Genomic DNA, 22,882 nt, shown 5'->3' with positions numbered 1-22,882 from the left:
AACTATGCATTATTATGCACCCTCAAATGATTTGAATATACAGGATAGACCCACATTCAGCTTATTAACACAGGCTTCCCATTAACCACTGCTCGCTGAGCGCATAAGGTATAACGTTTACAGATTGCGAGGTTTCTTTATATTTATGAGGTTTAGTGATGGCCACAGGAACACCTTTTCTGTCCTTCAAATCTCAGTTAACTAAGTTGTCATTTTCATGAAAAGTGTTTATAAATGTTTGAAGTGTGTTCTGCAAAGTAAATCAATCATATGCATTGCCTTCATAAAAGATAGAACTGAAATCACTGTCGGTTTTGTTGTACTGCCTATATGGGTAGCCTATAGTGCTATTTTAACTCAATAGTGGTGCCCATAACTGTACTGCCATGGTTATCCGAGATTTTAGTTGAGGGATAGCATGCCTTTCTGGTTCTTTTAAACTCAATTCATTGCAGTTTGAATCTACAGTGTATATCTGTAGACAGGATCTTTTCCAAATCACACAACAGGAGGCAGATTTAGCACTGCAGGTGCTCTAAGTGATAGTCTTGGGAAGGCTGTATTGCTTAAACAGTACACAGAATCTCGAATGCATTGTCTTTTTATTTCTCATCAAAAATAACAAACAATAATCTGTTTTATTTAACTAATTTCAAAGGCACTTAACTTATTAGGTAATCAGAATCATAATCTCATATACAGATAGAAAAGCAAATTACACATTTTTTGTAAGACCTCTATAACAAATGATTGAAAATATTAACCAATGTATATACAGTTGTTATAGCTTGAGCATTACAAACAGTTCACACCATTTGGAATTAAAACCCCAGGGGAAGCTTTTAGAGGTGTGCTTTGTGGATGTTTACAAATTGCACAAACCTTAGGGAAAACATTGGGCTTTGTAAGTGGCAGAGAGAAATCAGTGAATAATTTCTATGCAATGCAGCTGTTCCCCCATCTTCTTTTAATTATGAATGCTCCGTGTTAGTGGATTGTTCAGATTACTCATCACATAAGAGATACTTTGTATCGGATGCTGTGCCTCGATGATCTCAGGATTACGGTTCACCTTTAAGGCCACCTCTGATACTCCAGGTGCCGGGACTAAGCCACAGATGTCTCTTGAGGTTTAAACTCAGTTTCCTCTCCTCCGCTGTCATTGCCAAAGAGGTAATATGGTGGAGTCTGATGAGCTTCAATAATAAGAACTCCTTCAGGAGACAAGGAGGCAAAGACTGTCACAGGATCAACATCCCCAGGAATCCTGGAACAAGAAAAACAATATACAATAGGGTCAGGTAAAGCAGGCAGGCAGCAGAGTGACAAACCAAAATATGCAACACACTCCCAAGCAGACAGTCATCTTTCACACAGGTGGCCAGGTTACATTGGCAATCAATATATCAATTTAGACCTGGACATATTCTCACATGTCTTCAACATGCCAGTCAGACCTTTGGCACTTAACAGAGGGCAGTTTAATTTTAGCTGGGCACACCTTCTCAACTTTAAGTCCCCAAATAGGACTAGAGCAGCTGTAGATGGTTTATTTATCCTTTAGAACAACAAATCAAAGCAGGTAAAACAATTTCTAGTAATTTTACTGAAATACAAAGGGGAAACGCAAGCATAAAAGCAACACACTCAAACAGGCTACCGTTTCTGTAGTTATTAACTTCTCGTCAAAAGGTTGGTACCATGAGGCATTTACTCCATTTCCACAGTGCTGTTGACGCATATTCACTGGTTATTACCATGCCTGCAGTGGCCTGTTTAATTAGGGAAGCTACAACAGCTACTGACACTATCGGACTCTGCAACCACAGTCTATCAACATCACTCTCAACATTCACAGGGTCAGTATCTCAGAAATGCATGGCTACATGGCAGCAGAATGTAAAGACACATACACAGGTCACTACTGCCACACTATTAGCCACAGAACAGCAGAACACTTGGATTCCTCAAACAGAGTCTGGGCACACTTTGTATAAATAGGGAAATTATTATGAAATGGTCCTTTTCACTTTGATTTTGATGCCATGATTCCATTCTGCAGTTGCACCACTTCAGTGAATTCCAGTGCCTGGCAGCCGAGCCATCTTCTCATTGGACGTGTTTCTGTTGGCTTCGAGTGAGAAATGCTTCCACAAAGCCTCAACTTCACTTAGTGTATGTTTAACTAAGCTAAGCTACACAATGTAATTCATGCTGCCTGCTACAAAAAGTGCATTTATTTTGGGCTTCTGCCTAAAGGTATTTTCCTTCTCTTCTTTTTTCCTTTACATTGGCATGGCCCTGCTAGTACATATCTACCCTTAAAGCATACTCTTGTCTTGGACCTTGGAAAAGTGCATGTACAGTACATGGACAGGAGAAATACATATAAAACTGAAACCGTGTGAGGAACAAACAAATAAAAGCTTCTCTAGCCAACTAAACCCAGCTACATGCCGGTAGCATACCAAAGGCTGCTGATTCTAATCCTGATCTTTCTGTCTGAAGCAGCTGTACTGTGGAGAGCTTGGACAAGTGCCATTTCCTAATAAGGATTCACTCAAGTTTCCATATAAGCTGCCAAGTTACTTGCTGTTTAAATAAACTGCACAGCCATCTCATAATTCATACCCTCACACAATTTCATTAGCAGGGTTTCTCTAAAATCCATTTTGAGGCTAATCAGCAGCACAAGGCATGCGCTACATGAAGTATAATGAGGCTCTGCTCTGCACACAGCATTTGGGTATGAACTTTATCACATAATAGCTACAATATCCACCTGCCCCGATTATAAATCAAAGCATGACTCAATTATTTTAGTATGGATAATTGACAGCCAACGTTGCAAATATTGCAGTTAAAAACAAATGTTCAGTGCCACTTTCCTAAGCAGAGATGTTGAGGTTGTGTTTTTATATAGGGTGCCTTTCTCAGCGGACGAGTCCTGCTGCATATTTGTTTACTCCCCAGAAGGGCGACATAAAATACTTCTCATGAGATTCTGCTAACCTCACAGAAAAGGTCCAGCACGCTTTTTAAAGAATAGCTTTGTGAGAAAACAAGAGGAAAGAGCCAGAGTAGAGCATCTCTGGATTAACCAGTCCAGCGCCGCCCTGTCTCAATCCCCACCACGCTCAGAGGAGATCCCTCACCCTCAGCACACAGTCAGCAACGCCACTGAGATGAACCACAAGATCTGCTACACTCAACAGCCTTTATATATTCATGTACATCCAGACCATATTCACTCTTATATAGTACCATTCATAATACCATCAGATTGCATGGTGAAACATAAATCATTATATCCTATCAAGCTTTTTTTTTTTTTGACCGAACCACACTTCAGATGAATATAAAGTGAACAAACATCATACCTTTGTTTTTACTGGTCTGTTTATAATGTTATTGGTCCTAAGAATGTCTGAATTGAAATGAGTGTGTGTGTGTGTAATTTATATATATATATATATATATATATATATATATATATATATATATATATATATATATATATATATATATATATTGTAAGGTACCAGGGAGGGGGTTAAAATCCTTCCCTGCTAGAAACCTTGTTTGAATGCACATTTGGGTATTATGGGGTTTAATTGTGTAATTGTTTAATTGTTTAGTAATCCCCTGCACCTGATGGTAGTTGTAAATTAGAGCCAGGTGCAGGGTATTTAAGAGAGGCAGACAGTCTGTTCCAGGCTGCTGAGTGAAGAGCCCGACTGAGTGTGTGTGTGTCCAGTCGTATCGAAGGTGAAGTACGGAGTGAAGCCTGTGTGAGTTTGTATTTGGTGTTGGTGTCAGGTAAACGGCTTAGCCGTCCTGAATGTTTAGTTAGGTTCCCGTTAGTGTTAGTTAGAGCTCCAAGAGAGAGCTAGGTGTTTGCTTCTGTTTTGTTTAATTTATTTGATTGGTATAAAACCAAATAACGCTAACCACAATAATTTTAACCCGTAGTCGCGATTTCGTTAAAGGTAAAGACACAGGACTCAGACCCGAAACTCCGTGGTTGCTTTGAGGCACTCATATCTATATATATATAAGATATATATATATCTATATATATATATATATATCTATATATTTTATCTAAGGATGAGTCGAATAAATAAACCACACCCTTGCACTAACTAAATACGCTAACAATGTAAAAGTCCTATCCATAGAGTTTATTTTTTTAAATTGTTCCAGTGTATTCAAGCTGCATTAGTGTCTATAACCACATTTCAACCCTGTAGCACAATGACACTTACAAAAAAATAGAAATGGCTAAAAATGTCCTTTCGTAGCCAAAGAATGATTAGGGAATACTTACTGAATTTTTTTTGTAAAGTTTTTGGAAACTATTCCTCCTTCTTCTTGCTTTTCTTCATGCATGCCTAAAGGAAAGGAGATCACGACAGATACATTCAGACAGCAACAGCACAATCAAAACTCTAACAGAACCCAAAACACATGCGTGGTTAAAGGTCATATAAGAAGAGGCTTCTACAGGAATCAGCTTTGAACTAGAATGTCTTGGTACTGTACTAGGAAGTCATTTAGGAGTAAATTAGCAAGTGGTCTGTGAATGTCTACAATGAATAATATATAGCATAGCTTGACTGTTTGTGAAGTAACTTACAAAAAATAGATGGTGAGTAAGTAGATTCAAGAAAATGCAGAGTCCTTTTCTTCAATCAGTTGCCAGGTTTATTGAAATAAGCAGGGAGTCTGGTCCCAGGTACAGGACAAACATTACTCAACATTACAATGTTTGCATGACATTAAATACCCTTCTGTATAGATGGTCCACCTCCCCTTTCTCTGACACTTAACCAATTGCAAAGGTAATTTAATTTATTGTGTGAGTGTTAATGTGTGTGTGTCTGTGTGTGTAGTCTAGTGTGACAACCTCTGAACTCAGTGCATTCTTCACACTCCTGGAGACAAAAGGTCCATACATCTGCCTTTTGTTATCTCCTTGCGACCCCCGTTGATGCCAGTGGGATTATCTCTTTTGATCTCTCTGAAGTCTTTAGAGCCTGTTCCCTTCTAGTCCACAGCATTGTTATCTCGTTAGCTTGCAGTCATTGTTGGGCAAGAGTTTGTAGACGCATCATCTCTATCAATGGTTAGCAGTACATGCAATTTGAACCAAACAGTCTGCTATCTGCAATATTAGTCTCTTTTCAGAAAAGAACACCAGTATAGCTCTGCCAGTCCACATGTGTAGCAAACCCCTAATCAATTCTCGATCCATGTTTTCCAACAGTTTGTATTTTATGCAATGTAAGAATTTTAAAAGCAGTGGTCAGATTTAATCTGTCACCATAAGTAAATGGTTATTGACACATGGAAGAAACAGAAAGCATGATGGTTAATTGTGGTTAATTCAAAGTGAATTTGTGAGTCTCTGTCTTTCCTCACTCATTGATTATTTATGTGTAGCCCACTTAGAACCACACTCTCTTAGCTCATGCAAAGCACACAGTGGGTTTGAAACCCAACATGTTTCCAGTGTCACTGGAATAAACAGTATGCAGTTGCACAGGAGATGTGGGGAATCTCATCTTCCAATCTAATAGAATGCAATTCTGTGGCTCTGCCTTGAAGGGCTCAGGACTCCAGTCAGCAGCTGCTTCTTTTCCCATCTGCTGCAGCTCGTAAATGTCAAAGCAGCACCGCTCCTCTGTCAGACACATTATCTGCAGGCTTAAACCCTCAATGACATCTTAGATTACAAGCAGAGCTACCTCAATCTTCAGCACAGGATGTTTCCATTGTAGGACAGATAAAAATAAGTATGATTATGAACTCCCCATCTCTCTCTCTCATGTATGTATATACAGATCAATGTTTCTGTAGCGATTGGTGTGCCAGTGCACACTCGTCAGATATTAGGGACTGAGCTATCAAGAGTGTGTACTTGATAACTAATTGCAATGCAATGAACTAATGTTGCTAGATCTCTAATTTATTTCTAGATAATTGAAGAGATGTATTTAATAATAATGTATTTATTACTCAAACATTCCACCATATTTACTGGAAATACCTGCCAGCACCAAATTGAGAGACACAAGTCAGTTTTGCTCTCAGGGTTTGCAGCAATTTTATTTGTATCCAGATCCCTCATTGGTCAAAACCTTGAACCAATTGGAAGCAGGAGAATAAAACCTCTTCAGTTCCGCATAGCAGCACAAAGGGATAGCCGTTAGAAAGTGTCCTGAGGGCATCAGATAATTCAAGGGCATTTGCCAAAGCACTTCCAGCTTTCACTTCCAGAGCTTGACAACTCTACGAAATCAACCCACCCTGACCCTAATCAAACCCAAACCCTAACCAACCACAACCCAGTCCTAAAACCTAACCCTAACCCAATATGTAACCTTGAACCTAACCCTAACCCTAATACCTAACCATTAAAAATTATCCGATGCCCCCTCAGGACACTTTCTAGTGGATATTCCTTTGTGCTGCTATGCGGAACTGAAAGAGTTCATTCTCCTGCATCTGACTGGTTCAAGGTTTTGACCAATGAGGGATCTGGATACAAATCAGTTGCTCCTCATGCTATTAGCCAACTGTTTAATTCTGTTGCAGATCACCAAGAGATTGTGAAGCTGAAGCAATTCCAGTACAGTAATTGTACAATAAGCCTATGCAGTAAGTCAAATGTGTCTAAAAACTCTAGAGATGGCCTTGTATAAAAAATCTGTCACAGCATTAACAGTGGAGTCTAAAAATGGAACACTGAGTAATTGCTTATCTTTAAGTTGGCCTTTCGCTCTTGGCCTGATTTCTATTATGGTTTTAACTTCTTACTCCCCATTCACTAGTCGGAGGCTGTGTGGTCCAGTTAAAGCGACGGGCTTATAACCAGGAGGTACCTGGTTCAAATCCCAGCTCAGCCACTGACTCATTGTGTGACCCTGAGCAAGTCACTGAACCTCCCTGTGCTCCATCTTTCGGGCGAGATGTTCTTATAAGTAACTCTGCAGTTGATGCATAGTTCACACACCATAGTGTTGTATCTTGTAAAGCGCTTTGTGATGGTGGTCCACTATGAAAGGTGCCATATAAAAATAAAAATTATTATTTTATTATTATTATTGTTAGGTGGGGCATGTTTTTCCCCTGTATTAGAAACAGCCACTATATGTTAACATCTGATTGGAGTTATTTAGTAGGCTTATTCCATAGTCCTAACCATAACCCTTCTCCAGAAAACAATCTCTCTATTGGAGGACAGGAAGGACCATTTGTTTACATGACTGGGCTACCTTTGGGGCAAATCATGTGCACCATGTATAAATAACAGTGTGACTGGACAGACTTGCTGGGGGGAGGGGCCAAGGTTGAATGCTTCCTTTTACTTGCCAATAGAAGTGAGGTTTGTTTTGTCATCAGCTGACAGAGTTCTAGTTAAAGAAAAAGATTAGAAATCCCAATATGGAGTTCATGAAGCCACTTCAAAACCATCTTATTATTTTGAATTACTCAAACCAGCAGTGTTACAAACCTTAGCAAATTACACCCTAAATCCCACTTCACCCAAAAACAAATTAAGATACTTATGCATAATATTACTGAGGCTTATGGATGGTTTCCCAATTGTAACAAGACTAAACAAGAGGTATGTTCTGAGTAGCAAAGGATCGGGACTTATTTGGCTTGCTTTTCCACTGTGGGCACTTTTACCATGGAGGGGGCAATCTGCGTGTGATTTGCTCATACAGTGTATTCATGCTATATTGTTTGCTTATTTTATTTCATATTAACAAGGTAAAACTACGTACTGATAATCTAACATTTACTAATAAATATAAAGCCTCTGCAAGGGTGTATGTAGTATTACAACAACAAAAACCACTAGACTATAGTATGGGACGGAAGGGCTGACTTGACCTATACCTTGCATTTATTGTAATGTTTATAATAATTGCAAAGGCTCTTAATTGAATCACTTTAATAACACAGGTGTATAATAATAATAATAATAATAATAATAATAATAATAATAATAATAATAATAATGTAAATGTCCATAAAACACTGTTGTCCTCCACTATTTAAAGGCGCAAACTCACCTGACACTTCTACAAAGCCATCCTTCGTTTTAACTGTCAGTTCCTCAGGTTTGAAGTTGTGCACATTTACGCACACTTTCCAAGGCTCCCCGGGGACGGTGGCTGAGTATCGCGCACCACATCCAGGAGGGGTAGCAGTGGATCCCCGCGAGATCTCGGAGCGCAGGGTACCCGGCCACGGAGCGCTGAGTCGGGGTCTAGCCCAACCCGGCCAGTCCATTGACAGCTCGTCCGAGAAGGGGGTCATTCCAAAATCTTCATCCAGGAACCGGGACCCAAGCGGCTGCTCTCTAAACGGGTCCCTCGGAGTCCTGTGCCTGCTGCCTATTGTGTAAAAGTGTCCGTCTGCCATTCTCTTTAATACGCAAGCACGTCTTTACAAAGTTCTCAGGTTGTTAAAACTTTTAAGAAACTTATGAGAACTTTTAAACTACCGTACCTGATAGTTCACACAACTTTAATCCTGACACCATAAAAGGAAATCAATACTGAACAACGAAAGCTAACTACGTATGTCTCTTAAAATAAATCGTGTAGTTAAAATGTAATAGCTGATTACCTGACCCTTCTACTAAACTGTAGAAAAGCGCTTGAGCCAAACCAGTCAGTGAAACAACTAAACTCCTAACTAATAGTCTGTAGTCTGAGTGTGGGAAATGCTCTGGAAGTTTTCTGAAAACATCCGCAGCAGACTCAGCTTTATCTAGCAGGATTCCCCGGGTCTGTGCTCAGTTTTTCTCAGACAGCTGGCTTTAATGGATTTCGAAACCCCCTTTACTAGAATGTGCGCTGTGTAGCACGTGACGTTCCCCAAAGGGAATGGAGAGATTGCGCTTCCCGTCCATGTGTGTCCATCTGGCGAGTGCCGCTCATTGAAGCACTCAGCTGTCAGCAGAGTTTAGCCCCTCCCCGTCTGCGTCATTGAGTTTTTAATAGCAGTGACTGCAGACAGAGAGCGAGAAAGCTTGATGTCATTTTGTAAAAACTCGCGCATTACCAAGACTTGTATGTTTCTTTGGAATGCAGCGGTATTCTGATCCATAACTCGGCAAATGTTCACATCATTTGTTGTTTGTTTGGTGTAAAACATTTGTTGTTAGAATTTACATTTTTTGTTAAGTAAAATAGCCCCTTAATCCAACAGTGCATGGATTTGTATTATTCTTCCAAAAGGCTCTGTCTCTGCCTCTGGGATTATTATAGAGGCAATAATCTTGCTTTGTGTCTGGCATTATTATAGAGGCAATAGTCCCTTATAATTCTTTCTGTGGTTTTGAGTGCAGTGTCTATTTGGGTAAACATTTATTTACAGCCCTGGCTACCAACTCCATTCAACATTTTTGCTTGAACCAAAATTGTTGTCCAAAGATCACAAACAGTGTCATGTATTTTTGGCAGCCTGCCCAGCATTCAGTCCATGTTTATGTCTAGGATGAATAGAGTGATCTTGCCCGGCACCCAGAGGGTATTGCCGTGGCCCCAAAACATTTGTGAGCTGTCCCTGCTTTAGGGTAAGTTGTGAATCCCTTGTGCTTTTAGTTTTTCTGTAGTCCAGGTACAGATGTAACACAGTTTCTGCTGTTGGCTTTCCTCTGTGCTGCAATTCTTTAAAGAAGATTCCAGAAAAATGGAAAGCTTTGCCACATGTTAACACACTGGCGGGCACTGCCAACAGGGGAGACTGGGTAGCCCAGCCAAGTCACACAGAAGTTGCCATGCAGAGAAGCAAGGGCAGAAACGACCCTCTCTCGGCCCCACACAAGCAGTCATGTGTAAATAGTAAATTGGACATCTGCATTTTGGCGACCTGTCAGTGCATTTTGTTTTTGTATTTTAGTTTCTAGTTTCTCATACTACTGTATATCTCATATAAAGTTTTTTGCAGTCTTTACAAATCCCAGCTCTTTCTAGTCTTTGCTATAACTTCTTACTGTCTGACAGTGTCCTTGAAAGCTATACAGATAGTTAGTACCGTTCAGAGTGACAATGACACATGGGATGTTCCTGAAACACTCTTTGAGCTGTCATAGCTTTGAATGTGGTCACAATGTTTACTCTCACGTTAGGCACACCCCAGACACACAGCATCCCAACAAGCAGCACCTGAAGGTAGTAAAGACACAGGAAGCACTGGAGACAGTCAGAGCTTTATTTCAAACATTTTTTACAAGCTCACAAATTAAATCCATGAGGAAGACCTTTTTGTAGGTTATCCCATCATATTATCATCATTATTATTATTATTATTATTATTATTATTATTATTATTATTATTATTATTATTATTATTAGTAGTAGTAGTAGTAGTAGTAGTAGTAGTATTTTCAATGGATAACAATCAATGTAAGGGGACCAGATACAATCAATACAATAATATAAACAGACAGTTTCATTCAAAAGCACACATACACACACACACACACATACACAAGATGCACAGGGATTTCCAATAGATTCTTGCTCCTCTCTGGCTTTTGTTCTAAAGACATTTCAAACTCTAACTGTCGTATACTGGTAGGTGCCCTTGACTGAAGAAGGGCACGAATGCAGCTGGAACATGATTTACACTCATTTTATAAATACACCTTATTTCTACAGAGTTCTACTTATTAAGATGACCTTCTAGCTGGATTCCAAGGTGACTCTAGATGAGTAAAGGGAGTCTAGTTGTGGCTCCATGCCATTAGACCTCGAGCCGCCCAGCCACTCCTTTGTGATTAATCTTCTCAACAGCGTTGGAGGTGTTACCTGAACCCAAGGACTAGTCTAAAAGTTCAGATTATATAGATGTTTGTGTTCCTTTTATTATGTTTTTAATTGATTACATTCTAGAAACAATAAATAAAACGACTGTGCATCTGTTCAGTCTGCTGTGTAACACACTGTTGGGAGCCACATAAATGCATTTTCACTGCAGTTCATAAGCTCAAACTAAAACAAGCTTGCCTATAATACCAAGCTGTATTCTCACAAATTCTCACAAGCTACTTCCATCATTTAACACACTAATGTCCTCAGAAAGGACTTACTTTCTTCAAATTGTTGAGAATTGGAAAATATTTAGAGAGCTGCTTGCAGTATCGATTTAGGACTAAAAGTCTGACCCGACCAAACCAGCTTTATTTAATGTTTCTTTTGGGAAGTCCACAGTCATTGATTGGGTTGTTAACTGACAAACTTCCAGTTGCTATGACAACTAGGGCTTTGCTTTAACCCATGATCATGGACCTGCCAAACAACTATCTCAATTCATATTAGCAGCTTAGTTGGGAGTCACACTTACTGTCTTTGGAAAACCATTACCAAGTACAAACAACTCAATTGAACTATGAACCAAAAGAGATTGATTTGCATGTGCTAAAAGAAATGACTCCAAAAGTACTAGAATACATTTTTTCTTTGTGACTTCAATTTTAAATATCCGATTTGTACTATTCTCTATAAATAAGTTACAATACATCCATTAAATAAATATACCAAGGCATGACATTGTCCCTCCCATTAATATATACAGTGCATAGAGAACATATCATGAATCAACCGCTTGCAAGTAACATTTTGGTACACCTCACTCAAATAGTCTGACAATAAAAACCTGCACATTCTGGGGAAGGGGTTGTATTGTTCGACTATTACTAGAGTTATTTTCTCAGAAACATTTTGTTCTTTTTTCCAACACAATTAAAAATCCTTTTCTTTTTGGAACAATGACACCATCTATATTAAAATACACCATTGTCATTAGTAATAAATAACAGCAGCAGAAATAATATGTAAAACACAAATAAATAATACATACAGCACTGTGTAACAATCATTACGGCATACAGAAAAATATTGAAATAAATAAACTCCAGGCCTTGTAATGAATCATTCCCGTGTCTGTCTGAAGAAGGGTTTGCTGGGATGTATTTCAGATGATTGGAACCTGATCATCGAAAGCACTGATTTAACGGCTCCACTGTTTTACCAGATTTATTGATTAATAGGAGAGGTGGAAGGGTTGGAGAATACCAGCTACTGTATATAAATCTGTTCAGATCACCAGTTCTTATACCCATTCAGGGACATAGCATAAGTTAAACTTCAAATAAGATGTTCCTTATACAGTATATAGCAAATATTAAGGTTGGACCGTATTCATAGAAGATATGTTCTGCAAGCATTTTCTATGCATGCAAATAAATACAAGCAGAGCAAGCCACAGCATCTAGATTTCCTTTATATAAAAGTGAGCTGTTCTGCAAGTGCAGTTAAGGCTCTAGAGCTCTTCTTCACCCATTACATACTTTATTACTGAATGAGGCGTGATTTCTGTACCTGGAGCGCGTAGAGAAAGATCACAGCAGTTTGGATGCTGACCGCATACTGATGCAGCAAATGAAAAAAGATTGTGTACAAAGCTGTACATTTGCATGAACAAAAATGACTAGAAAAATGAAACCCAACCAAACAAAATGTGTTTAGTTGAGAAGTTCATGGCTTTGATTTTCTGCTTCTCTGCATATTATAATAAATAAATAAATAAATAAATAAATATTAAAACATTGATGCAAAAACAAACAAACAGACACCTGATGCACGCAAAACATTGGTCCAAATGAAATGACTTTGAGGTTTTGCATGTTCATTTCAGTTTAAAATACTGCACAGTACTTTACATAGATATGGTACAGTTTTAAATACGAAAATGCAGCATCTAAAATAATTCAAATAACAAGCTGCTATGAAGGGAAGAGGAATGGAACTCTGTTGTGGAATGCTGTCACTGTGCCCCTCCTCCTGCCAATTCAACATTCTTTATTTGGCTTTGGGGGTTTCATTTAAGCTCCATACAGTGGGTTGTCATTATGAGTAAGAACTCTTAATATGATGAAGACTCTGTTGTTAAGACTTGTAGCTATGGTTGTGAAAGACCAGTGTGCCCTGATTGTCAGTCTCAGCTTTGGAGTGAGTCTGGACTAAATACAGTGACCATGTTTAAAATGCTGATTGATGCGTTGGTGTTAGGAAGCTAGTTTTGCACTTCCCTTCATTATACATGGACTAAAGCAAGGGCGTTGTTAGTGTGGATGTGTGGTGCTCCAAATTCTAAACTGCTAGTAATATAGGAAGGGCCAGTTATCCCAACCTGCCTGGGCTGGTTTAGCATTATCTGATTTGCTTGTGTTGGCAAGAAGCTCATTAAGTCCAGACTGTTAACAGGAGATTGTGTGATTGACTGGACACATTGTGTTCTTGATAACAAGAGTGTTCACCTTTTTCGAATCATTTTCTAACATAAACTAAATGATCTTTTCAGTAGATGAAAATATTAGACAACCCTTCTAAAATTTCAATTATAATTTGTTGTGTGCACTTCAGTTTGGTCTCTTCTTCTTCCCAGTGACAGCACTGAAACCAAACTGCAAGGGGCCCATAAAACTGGGGCCGGAAGGATACGTGTTTTTTTTCATTGGTCGCACAGTATCTTCAACACTTCCAGCACTCATTGACTAGCTTGCATGCATGGAATTCCACACATAGCACGCAATAGGGTGAGAGAAAGGCAGGTGTAGTCGAGGGGCAATAACATGACACAGAATCAACAGTGTGGCTACTTTTCCATTTTAGGGATCAGTTCTAGACCTGATCCAGATTGCTTTTCCACCTGTATGGTTCGGGTCTATCAGCATTCTGCTCTAGATCACTTGAGCAGCTGCTAAAAGACCCATTCCACATCCTGCAATCTGCTCCGGGTACAACCGCATTAATGAAATGTATTACAGTACAGTGATACACAACTCTCACAGACAATGCCCTTCATGTATTTCACACTCTTCAAGTTGTGATCCCCAAGTGATCCGCTCAGCCCTGCAATGATGTGCTCCGCGTAGAGACAGAAGCGAGCAGCAGGCAGGGTGTTAGCGGCGCCCCCTGCTGGAGCTGCCCAGTGATTTGTAGCTCTCACTGCGGCTGCTCCGGCTGCTTCGGCTCCTCGAGCTCCAGGACGGGCTCCGGCTGCTTCGGCTCCCGGAGCTCCAGGACGGGCTCTGGCTATGGTTTCGGTATGTTGAGTTGCTCCGGCTCCAGCTGCGTGTTCCACTGTGGCAGCGGGTTGCACTGTGGCTCCGGCTGCTGTACCAGGAGCAGCAGCTGCTGGACCTGCTGGAGGACGAGGGGCTTGGCCGGTAGTAAGGAATCGGCCTCTTCCGAGCGCTGTGGGACAAACAGCAGCATCAGCAACAGATTACTGGCAGCAATAAAAGAACACAGCTGCAATGTGAGCACAGCATGCGGACCATGTGCTGTTTTATACCACTATTCTGGAGGAGTTTGATTTGTTGTGTTAAATTGAACACAAATTTCATCTTAAAAGAACTGTTGTGTGTATTGCAAGGCACCATGTACCGAATTCAGTTAATACCCTGACTGAAGGAAAGTTAACGATGAGCAACACTTATAACAATCCCTCTACGTTTGCTCCACATTGTATTCTTTTATAATTTCCTAATTCTGCATTGATGTGTGAGACTCGTGATTCTCTGTTTCATTGATAGTAATGATCTGAATTCCTAGGGACCTGGTGATGCGGCGAGCCTCCAGGTGGCTGGGGGAGTCTCTCCTGCGCTTCCTCATTGGAGAGTATGACCGGCTTCTTCTCCGCTCTCTCTCTCGTTTGGACTCTTTCCCCTTTGAACCATACTTCTTATTATCTGTCTCTCGGGACCTTAAAGGAGAAAGAAATATTTCACATGTATATTCTACAAACCACTGACCAGCAACAATCCATATATTACAGATACAGTTATCAACTCTTTCAACACTGCAGACCTCGACACAGTCTTGAAAAGGAAAACTGCAGAGCGCTCTGGTAATGTTGAAACAATAACTCCAAGTTACTTTAAGAGTGAGTAATAACAGCTACATTTCAACAAGCGCTGCTTTCCTGATATTGAGGAATCTGATTCCTTGTACCTGAATGGACTATAACGGGAGTAACTTGGGCTCCGGCAGGACTCCGAGCTCCAGCTCTCCAAGCTCCTCTTCCGAGATTTTTCAGAGTAGCTGGAAGACCGGGAATAACAACTGAATAAAAGGGAATGGTTAGAAACCAGTTTTTTTCAACAATTTATCTGATAAGCTATCTCAACTTTCTACATCCCAGCAGTAGATTACTTTTAAAGTGAAAACACAGCTTTCAAAAGTCAAAGGAACCGGAATTTGAAGATTAAATTAATCCGATAATTTAAAAGAAAACTAGTACTTTAGATCCATTTTCTTTCACCTTTGAAAATTGGGTCGACTATTGTTTTTAAAACTGTTGAATTCTTTTGCAAGGCCTTCTTGAAGCATTCAATATATTAACAACAATGTTATAAATTTAACCAACTAAATTCTTCCCTCAGACTATGACAGAATTAAGAGAAAGATAGAGAAGTAAGAGAGAGAGAAGGGGGGGGGGGGTACCTTTCCCTTGAAGACAGGGACCTGTTTCTGGAGTAGTCAGGGGAGAGTTTATGTTCAGGGGAGCGTGATGAACAGCTGGAGCTTCGAGAACTGCAGCTTCTGCTGCTGCTGTGCGAGTGTGTCCTTGACCGACCCCTAAGAGAGAGACAGCCCCCTACTGGTGAGGAGGTCCTACGCTTCTCCCCCACTGCCCCTAAACATGGAGAGGAAACCTCTCTGAAACAGAATAGGAAACGTTGACATTCTCTGCTGGGAACGCTTTGTAACAGTAGCGCTGTATTAAATAACAGCTTGGCAAACAGACTCACCTTTCAATTTTGCTAGTGACTGGGCTGGTGGAAATAAGAGGCTGACACAGGGATGAGTAACTGCTCACAGAATTCCCAGAATCTGAACCGCTGTCAGCATCGTTGAATCGGAGTTTCTCCGTGGAGGGTAACTTTACTTGATACACAATGTTTTTCTCTTCGTCGTCCTTGGACCTTGGCAGGCCTGTTTTTGTAGATGGCGGCGAGGATGTATCATTGCCAGAATCATAACCTTGACGACCTTCATTCTGATTGGTCACAATGTCATGGTTTCTTTCCTTTTTGGTAAATAAACCAGCTTCAGACCCTGAATGCTTTATCTGCAAACAAAAACAGAGATGATGTTGCTTTGCTAGAACAGCCAACAAGGACCAGCTTAAGCATCTACCTCTATGATGCACTGTATATATTCTAAAAAGGCACGTACTCCTTACAGAACACATAGAAAAATTGTACTTCGGGACAGGAAAACTTGGAAAGATTTAGACATCATGCAAATTTGTAGCATGCGAACAATGTAGAAAAAAATGACGGAAACTTATAAGATAAATAAATAAACCCTAAAAAAAAAAAGATATATAGAAACAATCAAAATTAAACAGAAAAAAGAAAGATAAAAGATGTGCATAAAACTGCATACTGCTTAAAATCGAGAAAGAGAGAGAGAGAAACAAAAGACGAGCCCCAGTAAAAGCGTGGTCTTAAGAGAACATCGAACACACATCACACAATGGCCATTATGTACAAATTAAAAACCCGCTAACAAATACATATTCCATCACTCTAGCTACAAGCCCTCTGAAAGCTATATCTTTTGTGCTTTTTTCCTGTATGAAGAAAATTATTCTCTCCAGCGACCTACAGAAAAGCCCTATGTCTGCGGATAGCATGACTTACCAATCAAGAATTCCTCCTTAAGTAGGTAAGGTGTAAGAAAAAGGGAAGAGCGGGCAACATAAGTGCATCGTTAGAGTTGTAAATTACAAGAAAAAGACACAAACTCTCTCTGCAAAGCCCTGCGTTACTGTCAATTGGCATTTTAAATTAAATTTTAATTTATATTTATTTATTTATTTATTTTTTGTTCTAATTTTCCTGTTGGCTAAATTTAGAAATCACCATTTAATTTAACACTGTAGATAAACAGACAAAAATACCTTTAAAAAAAAATCCATATCATGTTGGTGGTGCACTGGTGTGTAGCTGCTATGAATATCACTTAAAGGGAATTGCGTTTACATTCATTTTAAAGCTACAGTAAATTAGAGTTTCAATTTCTTAAAAAACATTATTATTATTATTATTATTATTATTATTATTATTATTATTATTATTATTATTATTACCAGGCGATCTCACTGAGAGTCACAGTTCTTGCACAAAGGAGACCTGGTTTGCACATTGAAGGCTCTGTTACTCCATGCTATCCATTCCCTTTGTATTGTATATATTGTATTGTTATGTGTTTTTACTTTTAAACCGCTAGGCTCCATTGTGACAGCTGCCTCACAGTGTAATCAATTCAGTTTGGTTCAGACTGCCAGTAAGTATAAACACTATTAAAATAAATGGTTACCAATCACATACAAAAAGGGTTTAATTTTAGGGTTTAATTCAAGCAGGCAAACATTTTAACAAATGATGAGGCTACACTTGAAACTCCCTGTGGTTTGCAGGTACTACTGACCCCGCAGTACTTGTTGTGTTTGTGTGTTATAAATGTAATGGGCTTTTTGATCACTGGTTGTATTAATTCAAACAATATAAAAACATGCCAGTGGGCATATTTTCCTTGGTCCCATGTAATATTGTAATTTTACACCAAAGTGTTAGGAATTTGTATATGCACCTTTTCAAAAGTTCAACCTGTGTTTTGGGGGAGCAGAATGCTAATTGTTGCATACGTGCCATTTTGGTGGTACCCATTTAAACCACCCAGTTCTTGGAGGTGAATCGCAATTAAAATATTTGAACCATACAATTACACATGAATGCCTGGAAGTGAAAGACAATGAAATAACATTTAAAGAAACTATAACTTCCAGAATTGTGCTCTACCTACACTGCAGTGCAAATTCTAGAGCTGTGTTAGAAACATTGTATTTGGTTTTTATTTAATTGAGAACAATACCCACCTGTCCCCTATTTGCGTGGAATGCATTATTAGAAAGGAGATATAAACAAAATACCACATTTGGATTGTTTCAAAAAAGCAAATGAATGATTTAATCAGTGCTACCTGTCACAGATAGCTTAAATAAATATCAAATATTATTTCCATTTTCTTTACACTTTGACATCAAAGATGGCTGTTGGTAATATAGGCAGTGAAAGGATTTGCAATGAAGGAAGTGCAGTAGGTTTTGTTTCTTGTGAAGTGTAAAGAGTGCTGCCCTGAATGTTCACAGAGCATGTTCTGTACATCCTCTTAATGTTACAATCCATACAGGTACACTTTCAGGTGTATTAACTAAATGCACTTACACTATGGTTACCCTTTACTAATATTTATGACAGCCACTTAGCACACAATTATGTGATTGGGGATAAAGGATGGAACTCCCTACCTTTACAACATGTATTTAACAAAGTGATTTTAACCATGAGGTAAAAAAAAAAAAAAAACATACTGTATTAAATAATGTAACAAAAGTACACTGTAGCCCATTGTAGCTAATGTATCTGTATTCTGAAAGTGTATCCCAGTATTTTGTGGCACATAAAGCTATAATCGTCTAAAATTAAGGATGCTTGGTGTTCCAGTGGTTGAAGAAAAGGGCTTAATACCTGGAGGTTCCCGGCCACTGAGCAAGCCACTTAACCTTCTTGTGCTCCATCCTTCGGATCAACCAAAGTTCTATTGCAAGTGACTCTGCACCAGCAGTTGTGATGCATAGTTCACCCCCTAGTTTCTGTAAGTCGCTTTGGATAAAAGCATCTGCTAAATGATTAATTCATACTAATAATAATGTGTTCTAATCTTTGATGCACACATACTGTTACTTTATATTACTCCTTGTAACAGGGAGAGATCTGTACTGACTCTGCTGGCGTGTTCACGGGCTGCAGGAAGAGGGCGGCAGTCGCCCAACAACCGCCTGTGAGTCATGGCAGTGACACGGGGAGGTGGGAAAGTGGGTGTGTGTGGACTTTCCCCCTCTCTGAATGGCTGAGAGGCGGGTCTTGGGTGATTGTTGGTGCTATAAAATAACGCTCTGCTGTTTCCTCAGGTCTGCCCACTTAGACGCAACAAGAGTGCGGAAGCTTTGATTCAGGACCGGGAATCAGCCGGGAGAAAAGAAAGATTCACAGCGAGAAAGAGAGAGCGGGGAACCCTTGGACAGACCCCGGCGTATTGTAAAAGAGCAGGCTAGATAGCCGACAGAATAGGACGGTGATCCGGGTCGTGCGGGTAGCGACGACCGGGATAACGCTGCCGAGTGCAGCACCTTTTATTTGTAGTTTTATTACTGTTTTATTTTCCCTTGTTCTTTTCGCCTTCTGTTTTCATTATTATTTCTTTGAGCACCTGCGAGTGCATTTGCTGTTTGTGTACCAGCTGTGGTATTTCCGTGGTGCTGTCTATCATCGTTGATAGGCAGCCCACGGTCAACAGTGCCCTCTGCCGGAGAAAAATAAGAACCGGTCTAAAATAAAACTGGGCACCTATGTGGTGTTTCCAAGTACACCTGTCTGTCTCCTGGTCAGTGAATTACCCACACCCCTTCCACACTCCTCAAAAGAAAGTTTCTTAATTTTTAAAAAATGAGCAGGTTTTTAATGAGATATTTGTCAATCTGCTTTTTTGATAAGTGGTATGAAAATAAAATAAGCTCAGTGCCACACCAAGTGTCCTCAAAACAGCGGTTCACTGGACTAGACCTGTTTGAAAGGTGAGGACCTTTCTGACATCAAGGCCACCGCACACAACCTTTTTATTGAGTAATTATTGAAAATGACATTACTAGCCATGATAAAATAGAGATGAGGAATTCAATTCATTTCAGAGAAATATCTATTGATTCCATTACCATTTTTATAATGTTTTAAAATGATTGTGTTGATACATCCAAATCCAAGGTCATTTCAGTGTTCAGCCTCATACTTTCAATGCCTGAAAGTATATCAACTATGAATTCAAAACTGAGAAAGAGGTCAAACACAGAGGGGGTGGAGGGGTGGTCTGGTTTCTTACCTCAGCCATTCAATAGTCACACTACATGAACAATGTATGATGAAGACGTGTTGTCATAACAATCCACGATGCCGTTGTGTCGATCATGCATTATTTATTTAAGCAGTATAAGCAGGGTATAAATGTCAACATGCTTCATCAAAGGAATATATTTCTATGTGTGTACACAGATAGGCTGTGCAAACAAACCTAGCACAACGTGGCGGTAAAATCCTGCGGATAGAAACATTAAAGTGAATTGGCTTTAAGAAGACGTTTGGCAGAACTCCTCTCATTACTTTGTATAGTTTTAGATGCAGGAATGCATCAAACTGCATGCATGCAGCTTGCAGCACTGCAGCATGGTGCAGATAACCAGTTTACACTATTGTGGGTTACCTAGTGGAGCCACCACTCTGCAACGATCACTCAACGATTTCCAGGCTTTACAACAAGATAGTGGATTATCAGTGCGTAGCAAAGACAATGAAATTCTAGAATCCTTGCAGAAATTAACTGAACTCCAGACTGTGAACCTGCTTGCCACTCCAGACTGCACTGTGCAGCAGGATATAGCTGTGGGGCGAGTCAGGAACCAACTGAGAGACAGACAAAGGGAGGGCTACAAACTGAACCTGCTCACAACTCCAGACTGCACTGTGCAGCAGGGTATAGCTGTGGGGCGAGTCAGGAACCAACTGAGAGACAGACAAAGGGAGGGCTACAAACTGAACCTGCTCACAACTCCAGACTGCACTGTGCAGCAGGGTATAGCTGTGGGCGAGTCAGGAACCAACTTTGATAGCAAAGGGAGAGCTATGTCTCATGAAGATTTCATTTAGTAATCTGGGCCCAGTAATGACATTTTAGAGAGAGGCTTTGTTTCACTGATTAGCAATATATTTCCGTTAATATCTACTGCCCTGACACTGAACACTGTGGGTTCCTAATTAGAGCACTGATTGTTGTATATGCAAGGGTAGTGATGGTAAATGTTCCTTTTTTAACAATAGTTTAATCATTTGTGCCTTTTGCGCAGCAATCTTCATCTGTCAGTTAGAAGTTTGTTTTTACTGCAAGATACCTCATTGTTTCCTTAATGATGCCATTTATAAACAGAAAGAAATAGAACTGCGACTTCACTTTAAACAAATGAAGAAACGAAGCAATCAGGGACCAGGTGAGATAGGCCATGAAAAATATACTGTGATACTGAATTGTTTTCTGTTTTGTTTTGCAGCAAGCAAAAACACAATATTAAGACTAAACAGCCAAGAATAGAAAACATTTACAAACATCTGCTGTTGAGTATTAATACTGAATTGCGTTCCTTCCTGACAATTGTTTTGGGGAACTAGTTAAACTGTAGCCTGTGATCACTGCTGAGCTATTTCTGTAGGTATGTGCCATTCTTTATTTAAAGTACTTAAATATGTACTGTTCAAATGGATTCTTCTGTGACCATGTGGCCAAAGATTTTCTGATTTTCCAAATACACATTGAAATTCATTGACAGAGAATGGTGAGCTGGTCTCTACCTGGCGCTAGAAAGTTGTGTATTTAGCCTTTTACTGCCCTTAAATAACAGGTGCTGGTGTTGAATTATACACACATTCTACATTCCTTATTTCTGAGTGATTATTGGCCCAGACCATGCAAAGGTGAACATTATTTCATAGGGCTATTTCCTTGGAAAGTGCCCTCGGTGTGGAGCGCTTGCTGTCTATCTGTGTTAGTAAACACCCTTTCATTCTTTTGATAATATAATTAATAAGTAATATAATTATAAACCAACTTTGTTTTACATGTCCTTAATAGACTTATACAATCTTCATCAGTGCAGGAGGGACCTATTGATAATGTGAGTGACACTTACAATTGTGTCGGAGGAGATGGAGCAGTGATTCAGAGGGGCTTTGCAGACAGGCATGTTGGACTGCACCCACGTTGAGCCGCCCTGTTCCGCAGAGATGGTCAGGTTTCCCCTGGAGGTGTGGTGCCTTGCTGGGCTTCGCAGTCTTCCTGCTTCTGGAGACCTTCGCCTGTCTCTAAAACCAGAAGCAAAACGGGAATGGTGAGCGATAAAAAAAAAGAAATACATAGAAAATGTGTAGATACCTGCAGCACAACACCTTCAGTATTTTTCACCATGAAATTGGTGACATGCTTGACAAAAAAGAATGGCTGCAAATATATATGAACTCCTCTTACCTGCTGTTGCTGCTTGAGGAACTCTTGGTGGAACTCTCGGATTCAGAGCGCTGGCAGCGGTGCCTCCTTCGGGAATGGCTCCGAGACCTGATTTGAATCCAGGATGGAGGAATAATTATTCACAGACACACAGAGCAGCAGTGGTAGCCTCTGGCTCTAAAGATTTCTGATCAGAACTTGTGTCATGTGTAGCATATTTACCAGCTTCATCCTACCAACGTCAATCTAGCAGCTTCATTTATTCTTCTATAGCCTCCAATAATAGAGTTCCAAAATATATACTGTATGATTTTTAACGTGCATTGCAAATAAGTTATATTTACAATTAGGAATTGGATATGGCTCTGGTATGTATATGGACACATCCTACAGTCCAATCTGCATCAGAGCCCCTATATAGAAGGGTCTATTGTGATATGCATAAATACAGAACTGTGCATTCCCCATGTTCAATTGCCTGTATATAAAAGCTACCATGTTTACGTCATTCCCTAAAAAATAACTGCAAATGACCTGAACTACAAAGAACATACTTTTATTTCTAGTGTAGTCAGTCCTTTGCTTTTTTATTGAGCTTCATCTTTTATTAACTGCACTGCTATGTAGACCACACAGAGCAGTGTGACCGAAGGGACAGTGCTTTTGAAGCAGAG

The 22,882-nt window shown here is 39.8% G+C and overlaps 2 protein-coding genes across 2 annotated transcripts in view; both read right to left on the bottom strand.

Moving 5' to 3' along the window:
• Positions 1-585: 585 nt before the first annotated feature.
• Positions 586-8,928, bottom strand: LOC121297206 (heat shock protein beta-8-like). The gene is made up of 3 exons (XM_041223347.1): positions 8,088-8,928; positions 4,331-4,394; positions 586-1,267 (listed from the first exon to the last, which is right to left on the bottom strand). The coding sequence occupies exons 1-3, from the start codon at positions 8,437-8,439 to the stop codon at positions 1,108-1,110; spliced, it is 576 nt and encodes a 191-aa protein (XP_041079281.1). The 5' UTR covers positions 8,440-8,928; the 3' UTR covers positions 586-1,107.
• A 1,516-nt stretch (positions 8,929-10,444) lies between these two features.
• LOC121296903 (serine/arginine repetitive matrix protein 4-like) overlaps positions 10,445-22,882 on the bottom strand; it is a 45,390-nt gene continuing 32,952 nt past the window's right edge. Inside the window, exons 6-12 of the mRNA XM_041222812.1 lie at positions 22,230-22,316; positions 21,895-22,066; positions 15,845-16,164; positions 15,537-15,752; positions 15,045-15,134; positions 14,650-14,796; positions 10,445-14,285 (exon numbers count right to left, since the gene is read on the bottom strand). Coding sequence (XP_041078746.1) covers positions 13,991-14,285; positions 14,650-14,796; positions 15,045-15,134; positions 15,537-15,752; positions 15,845-16,164; positions 21,895-22,066; positions 22,230-22,316 — 1,327 coding nt within the window. The 3' untranslated portion in view covers positions 10,445-13,990. The remainder of the gene's footprint in view (positions 14,286-14,649; positions 14,797-15,044; positions 15,135-15,536; positions 15,753-15,844; positions 16,165-21,894; positions 22,067-22,229; positions 22,317-22,882) is intronic.

Source organism: Polyodon spathula, chromosome 22, assembly GCF_017654505.1.
Source record: "Polyodon spathula isolate WHYD16114869_AA chromosome 22, ASM1765450v1, whole genome shotgun sequence".
Lineage (NCBI taxonomy): Eukaryota > Metazoa > Chordata > Actinopteri > Acipenseriformes > Polyodontidae > Polyodon > Polyodon spathula.
Note: the sequence above shows the minus strand (reverse complement) of the source record. Positions and strands in the feature narration are given on the sequence as shown.